Raw genomic sequence first — 15,193 nt, 5'->3', positions numbered from 1 at the left:
CACACACACATCCACAAATCACATGTAAAACGCATCATCGTTTCACAGTGTAATACTCACTACTCTTGAGTACTTTAGAAAGGGCTACTTTTTACACTTTGAGTAATATTTACAACAGATATTTTTATTCTACTTGCACTACATTTTTAGGCAACTAACAGTACTTTTAATTGAGTATGTTTTTTCAGTACTCTTTTCACCACTCGTAATAGGTGATTTCGGACACAATTCAAGACTTTTCTTTGGGACAACAGGACGCTGATATATAATAAATAAATATATATATATATATATATATATATATATATATATATATATATATATATATATATATATATAAATAATATTATATATATATATAAAATATTATATTATTTATATATATATATATATATATATATATATATATATATATATATATATATATATATATAAATAATATATATATATATATATATATAATATATGTATATAAATAATAGAATATATATATATATATATATATATATATATATAAATAATATTATATATATATATATATATATATATATATATATATATATATATATATATATATATATATATATATATATATATATATATATTCTTTTCTTTTTTTTTTTTTTCAGAACTACTGCACCCCTACAAGCTACAGTTTCAGAGCTGACTTGCAACACTGAAAAGAAAATATGTTTTTCAGACATCATCAAAGAGATGGCAAACCATTTATTTGAGCAATATACAAAACATTTTATTTGTTCTCTTAAGGAAGTGCTTCGAAATCTACATTTTTTTTACATTTCAAGGAAAATCATTTGATGGAAAAAAGCGTTAACAAAATCATCTCCACAGTAGACCAATGCACTCATCTCTTATTCTGAACAACTGCCCATTATCTGTCTGTCTATCACAAATGTGGATGGATCACGTTTAAATCCTTATTAACACTGGGTACAATGCCAAAGATCTGTGTGTGGGTGTGTCAGCCAGTCTTTCCAGTCTCCTGTCCTCACACTTGAGCCAGTCGCTCCAGGACTCTGCGATATTCGGCCACCACGTCCTGGTAGCTTTTCTCAAGTTCCTCGTGCTGCAGCGTCGTGTCCATCTGGCTGATGTGGGACGCCAGCTCCTCGGGTCTCAAACATTTACGCATCTTCGTCAGCTCACGCTGGTTCTTCTGCAGACACACGAGAGAAAACACACAGGTGTCAGTCAAAAAAAAAAAAAAACACACACGATGCAAACCAGCTCACCCGATCCCATCCACATACTGCCACTCAACTCAACCCCCCCCCCCGGGCAAATGGGATTACATCACACCTATAGCTCATGTGGAGCAGCAAAGTCGGAGAAATTTAGTCTTTAAGGTTGTTGAGAGGTTTTGAAACTGAACCAAAACTCGCAATACCTGGATTCAAAAGGGCTCCCACACTTATACACTCACACACACCGTCTTGGGTATACGAAGGAGGGAAAATATGCTATATTGTTGAGTGTTACGCTAACAAAATGTCTTTTGATAGAACTAACTTCCACTACTATATCAGCAATTTAAAAAATATACGCAGGCTAATAATTCTGACGTGTGTGTGTGTGTGTGTGTGTGTATGTATGTATGTATATATATGTATGTATGTATATATATATATATATATATATATATATATATATATATATATACATATATATATATATACATACATATATACATATATATATATATATATATATACACACACACACAAACACACACACATATACATACATACATACATATATATATATACATATATATATATATATATATATATACATATATACATATATATACATATATATATATATATATATATATATATATATATATATATATATATATATATATATATATATACATACACACACACACACACACATACACACACGTGTATATATATATAAATATAAAAAATATAAATAATAGTCCTTATGTATATATATGTATGTATGTATATATATATATATATATATATATATATATATACATATATACACACACACACACACACACACATACGTATATATATATATAAATATAAAAAATATAAATAATAGTCCTTTTAAACATTTAATCTTTAATGCACAATCTATTCCTGCCATGTGACTTTTGCGAATACACAAAATGCGATATCAATTCTTAAAATATATATTGTTCAGCACTAATTTGTTGATTATACTGTCTCAAGTAAATGTTATAAAAAGAAAACAGAGTCTGTGGATCTCAAATTGGTGATTCAGCTCATATAATAATATTAATGACACACTTCTGTTAATAGACCTTAAAAACAAAGTGTGTACTGAAATGTCAAGCACAGTTCATATAAGAGAATTACCACCTAAATCTCTACCTTCATACACACACAAATAACGCAACTCATTCAGAGTAAATAGACCACCAGAACAGAGCGAGAGAGAGACACATATGGTCTGCAGATCCTGCTCTATTTCCTCTCCAGCCTCATACAGTATGGTTTGTTTTCCACTCTTTCATTGGCTCACTCTCTTTGGTCTTTTTTTTTTCTGCTGTTGAGAGTTTTCTGTTCTGGACAGTGTCAGGATGTGAGCAGCTCTGATTCAACGCATTACCACCGCTGGAGCTTTAGAACCAAAGCACATATAAGATCAACTCACTTTATCTGCAACATATCAACTAATATCAGCACAGCCTCAGAGGAGATTCAGCACGCACGCGGTGAAAAGACACGGCTAATGGAGTCAAAGTACAAGGCGAGTAAGAAGAAGAAAAATAAAGACAAAATCAAAATCTTTTGGCCGCTGAATCCTCTTGAGGAATGAAGAGTTCGGGCAGTGTTTTTATTTTATGGCTAGTTTCCGACGGTAGGAAATTAATGCTTTTTTTATTAAATTAATCAGAAAAATTATTAATAGATTAATCGATTATTAGAATAATTGTTAGTTGCAGCTAAGGGTGTCACGATCCTCCAAATCCTCGATTCGATTACATTTTCGATTCTGAAGTCACGATTCGATTTTCGATTATGAATAATTAATTAATTAATAACGAATTAATTATTTGTAGCCTACCGTTTAAACTACCTGACCTGCATGGTCTTTGTTTTACCCATAAACAAATCATACAGTAAATGAGTAAAGGTAAGATACACACATATTTACCACCTGTCAATCACTTTTTTCTGCGGGACTCGTGAATAGGCAGTGATCTGTGTCGTTATAATGGCGTCGGTAAAAAAAAGGAGCACAAAATGTACCGAAAATAAGCGCTTTTAACTTCCTCCAGCCTCCCGCTGGCCTGCAGCAGGTATACACACACGCACACACAAGTGAATGCTGCTCTCTCGTTGGCTGTAGGTGATCGCCGATGTTATTTTCAGTCAAAACTCAATTCACACGTCATGATTTGAATCGCCGACAGCTCCAGATATTCAGCACGCCAAATATCTCGCAGGCATCGGCGACTCATCGGCGATCCTCTCAGATCGCGTCTTTGATAGTTCATACAGTGTGATTGTCACTCGCGTGCACGAGCAGCGATTTGCCTGTAATTTCAGGCATTTGTAGGCGATTTCTCAAAACCTGTCGGCGAGCCAAAATCGGGGCTAAAATCACGCAGTTTGAACTAGGCATTATTCAGTTGATCACGACATTATGTTCGGAGGACAAACTGGGCTGGCAGAACTGTTATTGTGTACAAGTTAATATTATTTGACAACGTCGTCACTGTCAACGCAAACGAACTGAAAACTTATTTGTGTTAATTTCAATTTGACGCGACAGGTGCAGGTGTCGATTGTAAATGACGTCACTTGCATAAAAAGCATGGGTGCCTGAGCGTGCAAGCCCGAGAGTGCAAGCCTGAGGATGCAAGTGCAACTCTGCAGCCAGACCTTTCTCGTAAAAACGCCATTTAAACAATGCATTATTACAACTGAAACATATAAACCCCTGCAGAAAGATAACTGCTGAGGGCAAAATAATTATACAACACTGATGCTCGGAGGAACAGCTTCACATCCACAGCATGTCTTCATACAGAGCGGACGGATTATAGAGAGAGAGAGAGACAGAGAGAGAGAGAGAGAGAGAGAGAGAGAGAGAGAGAGAGAGAGAGAGAGAGAGACTGAGACTGTGTGCAGGTGACTGGGTGCTGCATTCTCCCTGCTAAATGGCTCCGCTTTAAATCAGATGCAAATCTGTAATAATAACACTTGTTGTGAATGGAGCTCGTGGTGTGGATGTGGAGACTGCGGCTGCCGCCTGGTGTGAGCCATTATACCCTCAAACAAACCCAGAGCCCGGCCTCAGGTCCCTCCGGCTCTTAACACCGCGTGAGAGGATCACACAGGAAACTATTCACGCCACTCCATGAATAAATTACGCCAGACAAAGACTGCAGAATGTCAGAACGGCAGCGCTGAAAGAGTTGTGTTTCTGTTCAGTATTTGGTTTTTCACTCGTCTAAACGGACCTCGAAAATGTGCAGCTCGCTTTGAAGTCCAGAAATGCTTCATTTCACATGTTGTAGTTTGAAGCCGTGCGGTTTTGGAGCTGTCTTGGCAGCCGCAGCCGGGGGTTTGTTTTGGCAGGACTTCACTTGTTTTGTTGTTTCTTGAGATTGCTGTTCGGTACACCAAGTTCGGGCTGCGCTTTATGACTGACTAATCATTGCAGGGGAGCTGTGGCAGTTCCACCTAATGGGTAATATGTACTCCGTGTTCTCCGTCAGACTGCAGACAGGGATGGACACAAACGCACACATAAAAACACACACTTACTCTGTAGGGTCCAAAGAGCCGCTTTTTCACCTCCAAGCGAAACTCTCGGGCTTTCTCCTCATCGTTCATGTCTGTATTTCGGAGACGCAGAATTTCATAAACACGTCGTGCATGTTTCTGAAAATTAGACCAGAGACATACTGTTAGTACACTCTAAATTGAAAACTGTGTCATTCATGCTTCACTTGTTTAAACAGACTGTAAAATATATGGATGTAGTATCCGTGACGTCACCCATAGGTTTCTGAAGAGCGCAAAAGAAGCCACAAGTAGGTGCGGCCAACCTTCGCCATTTTGTTCGCGTGTCATCACACCCACGGCGGGATACCAAACAAGGGCAAAGAGGCGGAGAGTGAGCGGAGCTACAGACACCTGCCGGCATTTTGCTTGGACCTGGCTTAGACAGACTTTACTTTGGGAGAACGCTTAATACTTTATTGCATGCGACTCGTTTGTGTTCTGACCACATGTTCTTAGTTGTACACTACATCAATAAAGTGTTTAGACGTTTAAAAAACACTGCTGTAATACACTGAGCCACTAAGCATTGCTCTTATGATGTTTTTCAACAGGAGGAAAAAGTGAATTACGTCCAAACACTTCAGATATAGTCTGTGTTAGTAAATGCAAGACTATTGATGACATCCAGCCTATCACTGTATGATAAACGCTTCAGATGACGGTTCAGCTAATCAATCTGTCAGATTCTGTAGTGTATTACAGCTCTAAATATAAATATAAATGATCTTAAATAAAACAAATACATGTATAGAGATGGTATACAAGTATGTAACTTTACTCACACGGGAAACGGAGGCCACGTGAATGGTTTGTGAGCACAATTAAGTGCACACAGCATCCCATATCATCTGATAATTGAAGGAAATAAGTCCAAAAGGGTGAAAGCCACATAAAACAACACAGAAATACGATAAATATGCTGAGATCGGTGATTTCACTAAGTGGCCACGCCCTTAATTATGCAAACTTAATATAGCCTAATATAAAGGAAACGGATAAGTTATAAAAAAATGCACCCCCCTCAAAGTTGTCATGAAGGGTAATATCAGCTGTATGAACCAAAATCTTTCTTTGTATCAGGCTGTAAACACCTTTTTTTTCTGCTGTAAAGTTGGCCATTCTAACAGTGGGCTCAATTGAAATGTGCTCTATTATGAAGCCATGACTAGCGGAATTTCAATGAATTGCAGTTTTAGTTACTTCTGTATTGGCTTCCCGAGGGAGAACGGGAGGTTGCCGCTTGGTTTAAAACCAGGTGCACTCTTCTGCTGAACACTAAAGAAAATATTTTAAAGAATGATGGCAACCATTGACTTAGTATTTGTTTTTTCCTACTATGAACGTCAATGGTTTCCAGCTTTCTTTAATATATCTTCTATAGTGTTCAACAGAAGAAAGAATCTCTTAAAGGTTTATGACTAATTGAGGATGAGTAGGGCTTTATTTGTGCTGGAACACGACGGATCCGGCATCTCTGAAATCTGATCCGGCACCTCATTTTACCGATCCCCCTCCTCAACCGTCCTCCTCCCCCATCCGCTGTTCACTTTCACTTTCTTCCGCGACTCCCCAATCCTCTACACTCTCGTCTGCAACAACTTCCCATTAAACTTCCCGCCGAGGCAAGAAATGACAACAGCCAATCAGAGGCAGAATATCTGCAGAGGTTTTCACTCATTCGTAGCGCTATCAAGACTAGATGTTTGCACCTTGACCTCATTTATTAGACTTACTTAAAATTAATTAGATCTAAATTTAGGTAGTTATTTAATTAGATCTGCTTATTTTAATATCAATAATAAACAAATGATTTTAATCACAGCTAATAAAAATATTGTTACTGTTATATCGTAAAAAATATCGCAATACTCAACAAAATCGCATATTTTTCCAGTATCGTGCAGCCCTAGTGTCATTACAATATGATCTAATCATTCAATACAGTTTTGTAAAATCAACACTGTATATTCTGCCCTTTTTTAAACTAAATTATACTCATAAACAGGAAAAAAAATTAATAAATCAAAGATTCTGTATGCCCCTAGCCGAGTCATACAAACAAATGTAAATTACAAAATCGGATTCAGAATTGTTTATAATTCTGATCTAGAACCCTAATACCCGAATTACAATCATATGAAACGGATAGACTTCATTATCCAGGCAACTTCCAGAAATGTTTTTATACGTATGAAGGCAAAAGCCATAACTGATTTATTTATTCAGTTCAGTCAAACATGTACAATTATACTTTTCATTTGCGTGCACAATATATCGCAATTATTGCTATCGTGATAACATATATGCAAATTACATATCGTAGACATGTGTAAAAAAAAAAAATCACATTTACTTTATGCATTGATTGTATATTTAAATTTGACCAATCACATGTGGCCGAACCATCTTTAAGCCCACCTCCCCAGTAGTTGCTGTTCTGCTATTGGCTGGAGTGATGAAAAGTTGAACCCAGAGCTAAAATAAACCCTAATGGGTGGAGCCAAGGCGAGAAATGAAAACAGCCAATCAGAGGCAGAATATGTGAAGAGGTTACTCCCTCATTCGTAGTGTTATAAAGACTAAATGTTGGCACCTCGACACAGTTTATTAGTCTGAATTAGAATTATTTATATCTAAATTTTGCTATTTTATTTTTATTTATATATATCTATATCTATTTATATTTAAATAACATCAATAATAAACAAATCACTTAAAAACACAGCTAATAAAAATATTGCTACTGTTATATCGTAAGAAATACCACAAAAAAAAAGGTCACACATTCTGTCTGGCCCTAGCGAAGTCATACAAACAAATGTAAATGACAAAATCGGATTCAGAATAGTTTAGAATTCTGATCTCGAACCCTAATATCAGAATTACAATCATATAAAACAGATTGACTTCATGATCTAGGCAACTTCCAGAAATGTTTTTATACGTATGAAGGCAAAGGCCATAACTGATTTATTTATTAAGTTCAGTCAAACATAAACAATTATACTTTTCATTTGCATGTCATTTAAGGCTGCACAATAGATCGCAAAATTATCGTTATTGCAATAATAGTATATAATAAACGTATCGATAATGGCATTCAATATACATATCGAAGACGTGTGATAAATGACATGTATTTTATGCATTGGTTGTTTATCTAAAATTAACCAATAAAATGAGGCCTTACTATCTTTAACCCCGCCTCCGGAGCAGCTCTGCTATTGGCTGGAGTGAACCCAGAGCTGAAAATAAATACTTATAAAGACAACAGCCAATCAGAGTCAGAATATCTGTGCAGGTTTTCACTCATTCATAGCGTTTTAAAGCCAAAACGTTTACACCTTGACCTCTTTTATTAGTCCGAATTCAAATTAATTAGATCTATATTTAGCTAATTACTTCAGTAGACCTGTTGATTTTAACATCAATAGTAAACAAATGACTTAAAAACATAGCTAGCTATATCGTAAGTTATATGGTTATATCGTATGAAATATTATCGCAATACTTAACAATAAAATCGTATAGTTTTCCGGTATCAAGCAGCCCTAGCGTCATTAAATAAGATCTAATCAATCAATGAATTTTTGTTAAATTAAATAATAATAAATACTATATTTATATAGCGCTTTTCCGGATACTCAAAAGCACTTTACACATTTATTTGTGGGAAATCTCCTTATCCACCACCAGTGGATTAAAGAACCAAGGCCCTAAATAAAGTGAACTGGACAAAATCTACCAGCAGCAGCAATTACAGACTGAATCTTTAACCTTTTCCATTCCTCTGGGTTAAAAGCATCTTGGTTTGGGATTCCCGCACTACTCCTGAGTCTGGCCGATCTGTAAGCACTGCTCTTTCTGTAACCATGACTCCGAGAGGTCCAGCATACCTCACGCAGCTCCCGCTAGGGTAGTATGGAGAGCCAAGCATTTTGCCTGGCCAAGCCACAGGCACCACCCTGAGATAATCACTCACAAACAACACGAACAGAGGGGATTGTGGGGCATAAAAGGGGATGCTGGGTTATAATTGGAGCAGTTAAAGAGTGGCCGGAGAGGCGCGAGAGAGAGGAGACCCACAGGGGTCACTGTTAGGCCCACTCCCACTCACTACCTGCTAATGGCCCGCAGAGGAAACGGATGTTCACTTCTACCTTTAGAGCATTACATGATGAAAACCCATTAGGACAAAGCTTGTGTATAACTGCACAAACTCTTTAGAGAATTCATCATACTTAATCCTACGGAGCATTAAATCTTCACAGAAAGAGCTAAAAAAGGCAAACATTGTGTCTGGGTAATGAAATAAATATGTAATAGTTACAAAATATAATAATACTTTTCTAAGTTACGAGTAAAGTAACAAATTACTTTTAACAATTAAGTAACAATATTTGAGTAACTTTTAGAAAAGTAATGTGAGCAGGGCTGATAGTGGAAAAAATTCCTGAGCCTGAACTTTTTTTCCTTGCCCCTGAGGTGAGTAGGGGGGGGGGTACTATGTATGCAACGCACTTTTAACACATAACTTGTGGGCCCCTGGGCCCAAATATATTAACAGCCTATGTGTAACCCTAATCATCATTATTGTCAAGTGGCTCTTTTTAGACACATGCCAGTAATGTCAGTGACACATGCCAGTGTCAGTGATCTTGTGACATGTGCCAGTAGGTGTCAGTATAAGCACGTTGTAAGCACATTAATCTTATAAGTCTCTTTGCTTTAATATTTAAAAATCATTAGGCAAATGACACCTGTTATCTTACATGCATATATGTTATGAGTTTTCAACATGCATTTTATTATAACTTTTTAAAGGATATTTTTTAAAATACCTTAAAATGAAAATAAGTTAAATAATAAAATAAATGAATGAATTAAAAACATAGAGAAGTCCATATTGTAGGGAACAAAGGAACTGCCAGGATGCAATAATATACAGTACAACAGATAAGTGTAACCCCTCCCATACATAAGCATGCCACAATAAATTTGACTGACATGTACTGTCAAATGACTATATTACGTACAGAAGTATGACTACGAATACATAAAATAAATGCGTTTAAATTAAAACATCGTGGAGTAGCTCAGCAAATAAACTAACTTGCGACGCGATAAATTAGGTTAAAAGTCGCGTAATGATTAAATATGGTTTTGCTCGTGTTAATTAATGTCATAAGCTTCGCCGGGTGTCGATGTCACTGCAGTGACATGCAGCGCGACACTCTGAGTGACACAGTGCAGGGCTCGAAATTAACTTTCTTACTTGGTAGCACCGGTGCTCCCAACCTGAAATATTTAGGAGCACCAGAAAAAAATTAGGAGCATCCACCAAAAATGAATGATATATTTGACAAGTTGTATATTAAGGGATTTATTGTATTTGAAAATAACATCAATTGGGACTAACAAAACCCAGAAACAACTATCTAACTAATGCTGTGATGACTTAATATTTGTGCAATAATTCCAAAATGAATGTTGAATAATTATAAAATATTAATGATGATGATGATGACAATAATACTAATAATGAATAATATTTCTCATCATCATGATGCCTTGAATGTGCTTTAATGCAAGTTATCTGCTATATAAAGTCCTACTGTTAATTTATGAAAAATGAAAAATAAATTGATGGTTTGCATCAAACACAAATGAAGCATTGTAGTAAGAAATATTTATTTTGTACTATTGTTTTTATATGCATGCCAATTTAATAAATAATATTTCTGCTACAAAACAAACGAAATAATATAATAAATAATTTAATCCAATGCTGAAAGCTGCAAAGCAGTCATCAGTAATTAAATAGAAAAATAATATAGACCTCAAGAAAGAACGGACAAAAGAAAGGAAGAAAAGCCTCACTTTTAAAAGTTTTGGTTTCGGTTCGTGTCGTTTTAATGCTCAGCCTCGTTATGCGCTGAATTACATTTTTCTGTGTTTGCGGGAAAGCATGCGAGTCAGCCGGCCCAATAAGAGGGGGGCAGAGCAGGATTCTCCCGATGCCCACCGGCGCAATACTGTTCTCTGTTATAACCCGCATCAGATCAAACTTAGTAAAGGCGAGCTTCTTTGGCGATGGTGTTTTAGCGGACATTTGCGCTGTTGCAGCCTGCTCACGAGGAAACGTATGAAAAAGTTATGAATTGCCGTGAGATTGTGTTGGCTGAACGCTGTGCATTCAACGCATCGAGATTCAGTGTACTTTTCACTCTTCAGCCGTTTGCAATCCCCGCGGTCACAAAAGCTCCCTCCCTGTCATCTGACAGCGGAAAGTCTTGAGTGATTGACGGCTAATATGAACCAATATAGCGGCAGGGAAGAGCGAATTTACCACGTTTTTAGAAAAAAAAAAAAAAAACAGGTCGCACTATAACCATAATATGCAGTCGCACGAATGCTCCCAATATATATTATGAGTCGCATAGCTTAAATTTCGGGCGCATATGCGACTAAAATGGTCGCAATTTCGAGCCCTACACAGGTTACCACACATGCCACTAGCAAGTGACACATGACAGTGGAAAACCGGACTGTGCCAGTGTCATCTGTACGTCAGATGTCGTGTCACTCCATGTTAAAACTGCTACTGTAAATCCGCGTTCAAGCGCACACAATAAGCTAAAACTCGCCCCAAGCACCGGCAAAAACAAATAACAATGAATGTGTCGAGGAAAGAGAAAGGACATATCTTAATTATTTATTATTTTATTTTATTTTTTTATTTTATTATTTGTTATTTTAATTTATTATTTACTTATTCTGAGTCAGTGTCGCAAAGATCCTGACTGGCAATCTCCTCTTGGACTCGCCTTTAGAAAGAAATTCATCTTTACGGATTACATGAAGGAGTTTTTTTGTTTTCGATTTGTTTTATTTCGTTAAGTAATAATTTAAAGCTTTCTATAAATATATTTATTATGTCTGTGCGGCATATAGCCTACATTTTGCTTCATTTTGTTAAGCGCTCCTGTTCAAAAACCAGACGACAGAAAGCTCATAATTTTGGTTTTCTTTATTTTATAAAAACGCTGTAACGTTTTTTGATGTATTACTCGTACTTTGTGAGCAAAAATGACGGATAACTTTACATTGCTCCCACTGAAAAAATGCAAGTGATTGCTCTGGCGCCTCAATGTCCTGCAAGCTTTTTATAAGCAAACTATGCGCCTAATAGCACACATTCTTTAACGTTTAACCTACCATTGTTTTATACTTGAACTGTTTTATATCTTTTATTTTAGGCAAGTCGTGGAGATCTGAGAAGGCAAACTGATCAAACAGACAATGATGGTCTTCCGCTGGGCGCTGTTCGTTAAAAAACTTTTTTTTAACGAATAAAAAAATGCCCCAAACGTTTTTCTAAATAAGCTAAATAAAAAAAAACGAAACTAAATATAAACACTTTGCCATTAGGCTACATACAAAACTGAACTATTTCATAGCTGAAACACTAAGTTGTTTAAGGAGAAGGGGGAAATATATTTTTGTCCCGTCTATTGCTTCACCGTTATTTCGAGAATAAACCCAGCGTAAATATGCAGATGTCATTCCCAAAACATATCAGCGTATATGTGCCGAAAACGAAAGTTTCATACAAATTCTGAATGGATTATAGCCTGGAAAGTGCAAAGCACGCTCCTCTTATTATCACTAAAAAGCGTCACTAATCTTAGTTCATAGAGATCTCACAAAGATCCGTTATAATTTATAAAGCTCTCTAAATTACACAATTAATCTTTTATTTACATGGCGTCTACACTCAAAAGATGATTCACGAGCACACAAAATGGCACTTAATAAAAACCAATCCGGCGCATTCAGCAGTGAGTGAATTCTGTGAATCTAGAGAAATGACAGATCAATATCCGTTAACCTGATTTTTTTTTTCCCCGCAGCCACAGTACGCCGGAAATCCGGCGTGGTGCCGGAACGCTATCACCCCTGTGTGAGTTACTTTTTTAGTTTGCTTAACCAGTTAAACTCTGCTGTTATTTTGGGATTTCCGCCTGGAGTTTGCCTACCCAAATTTAAAAGCTTCCCAAATCCACATGCAGAGGTGTAAAAGCAAAAATTTGGTATCATTTTAAAGAAAACCCTTTGAATTTTCATTAAAGACTATTGAAAGTGTTTAAAATATCGGTCTGTTTTTTCTGTGTTATAATAAACACCTACAAAAGGAGGCGCTTTTTGTATTTTTGTTATATAAACTCAAATTTGAAAGTGTACCTTTTAGGTTGTGTGTGGTCTAGCGTGCTGTAATTAATTTTGATGGTTCCTGCACATGTCTGTAATCATAGGAGACAAGAAAAATGTCTCCACCATAATCTATGCAAAGGTTATTGTATTCCAACTGATGAGAGGTGCTGTACAAGCCACAGGGAGCGATCAGTGTTTTCATATTTCACTATTCTTTTGTTTGATCAAACATAATTCACTATGTTTGGACCACATCAGACATATAAAAGGATTACTTATGCACATCAGCTCAAAAACTGAGGAGAATGACCCTGAAGAACACAGCATAAAGTAAGAGATGACAGCTGTCTGTGCTGTCTGGGGCTGCTTATTGATCATAAATGTATTGTTTTCACTTCTGCACCATGGAAACACCATGATTCACTTGGCAACTGTTTGATATGTGAATATAATTCAGTAAAAAGAATGCTAGAACCGTATGAGCACCGGCAAGAGCTTATATTTGAGCTATAACTTGTACATGTGTCATAAGAAAAATATGAAAATGAACCAATGTAAAATGCCCAGCTCGGGTATCCAAAATACTGTGTATTTAAGTGTAAATAACTTTTGTACAGTAGAATAAAAACCAAAGTGATGCATATGTGCATAAAATACAGATTCTACACTTTCTAACGAAACCACTTAAGGGGGTCTGGTGCAATGCTGGCCCTTTAAATCTTAAAGCGAAAGTCGATGACGTCACGGACGCGGTACCGGGTCTGCTGAGTTTAACTGGTTCCGCTTGTTAAGTCATGACATATGGAATACTGTTTCTGGGTCCCAGAACTTGGATGATGCGAAGGCAGCCAAAGAACAACGTCCACGTTCCATTTTCTGATACCTACTTCCAGCAGGATAACACACCATGTCATAAAGCGTGAATCATCTCTGTTTTCTTGAACATGACAATGAGTTCACTGTTCTCAAATGGCCTCAACAGTCACCAGATCTCAATCCAATAGAGCACATTTGGGAAGTGGTGGAACAGGAGATTCGCATCATGGATGTGCAGCCGACAATTCTGCAGCAACTGCGTGATGCTATCATGTCAATATTGACCAAAATCTCAGAGGAATATTTCCAGTACCTTGTTGAATCTATGCCACGAAGGATCAGTGCAGTTCTGAAGGCACAAGGGGGTCCAACCCGGTACTAGTAAGGTGTACCTAATAAAGTGGCCGGTGAGTGTATATTATGCATGTCATCTTGGCTAAGACAAACAAAAATGGTTATTAAAGCCCTGTGTTTTTTGTGTTATGGTTGTGTTCATTCTGGACTATAGGAAAGATAGAAAGTAAGTAAAATGCTAGGAATGTTACCTTGTTGATCTTGAGTTTCTCTCTGGCCTCAGATGCCATCTCTTCACTGAAACCCTGGGAAAGTTTCTCGCTGGCAAATGACGGCAGAGTCAAGCAGAGCTTCACCAGCACAAAGTCCCTCAGCTTCACATAGTTTTCAGATGGATCTTCCGCTGCAGAGCAGACAGACAGCGCAAGCATCTTGAAAGTGTTCATTTGATAAAACACAACACAACGGCATCTACCTCAGACCAACACTACTGGCTTTCCCTTCGAGGAAACTCATATTTGCTGAATGCACCACTGGTGGAAATTAAATGCATTTTTAGTCTGGAAATTATGAAAACCTAAAACCCAATCCCAATTCTATTTTTTACCCCTTCTCCTTGGCCCTTGAAACAGAGTGTGAAGGTTGAAGGGCCTCAAATTTTACCTCTAAGAAATGGGACACCACTACAGCACCTGCACATGTCATCATATGTCATTGTGAGCTCTTGATTTATATGAGATCAGATGATACTTCTCACAAAACAGATGTTTTATACTCATAAATTCTTGTGTATATGTTCATTACTAACCTTTCTATCAACATGATTTGATTATACTGCAAATCAATGATATGTGAAATAGCCTACTGTAATGTCTGCAATTATATAAAATAAATATAACAATGCAACATGTATTATCCTAATCAACCAAAATAAATACATTCTTTCCGAATAACGCTATTCAAGTCATTTGTTAAAATTATATTGCCAAAAAACTAAATAAATGGCAATGTCAGATTTTTCCAATATCATGCTTGCCTAAAATTAATAAACTGTT

At 36.6% G+C, this 15,193-nt stretch overlaps 1 protein-coding gene across 1 annotated transcript in view; it reads right to left on the bottom strand.

Annotated features, from left to right (window-relative positions):
* Positions 1–706: 706 nt before the first annotated feature.
* Positions 707–15,193, bottom strand: part of hat1 (histone acetyltransferase 1) — a 35,236-nt gene continuing 20,749 nt past the window's right edge. Inside the window, 3 exon segments of the mRNA NM_001004572.2 lie at positions 707–1,177; positions 4,794–4,910; positions 14,390–14,541. Coding sequence (NP_001004572.1) covers positions 1,010–1,177; positions 4,794–4,910; positions 14,390–14,541 — 437 coding nt within the window. The 3' untranslated portion in view covers positions 707–1,009.

The sequence above is a fragment of the Danio rerio genome, chromosome 9 (genome assembly GCF_049306965.1).
Source record: "Danio rerio strain Tuebingen ecotype United States chromosome 9, GRCz12tu, whole genome shotgun sequence".
NCBI classification, from domain to species: Eukaryota; Metazoa; Chordata; class Actinopteri; order Cypriniformes; family Danionidae; genus Danio; species Danio rerio.
Note: the sequence above shows the minus strand (reverse complement) of the source record. Positions and strands in the feature narration are given on the sequence as shown.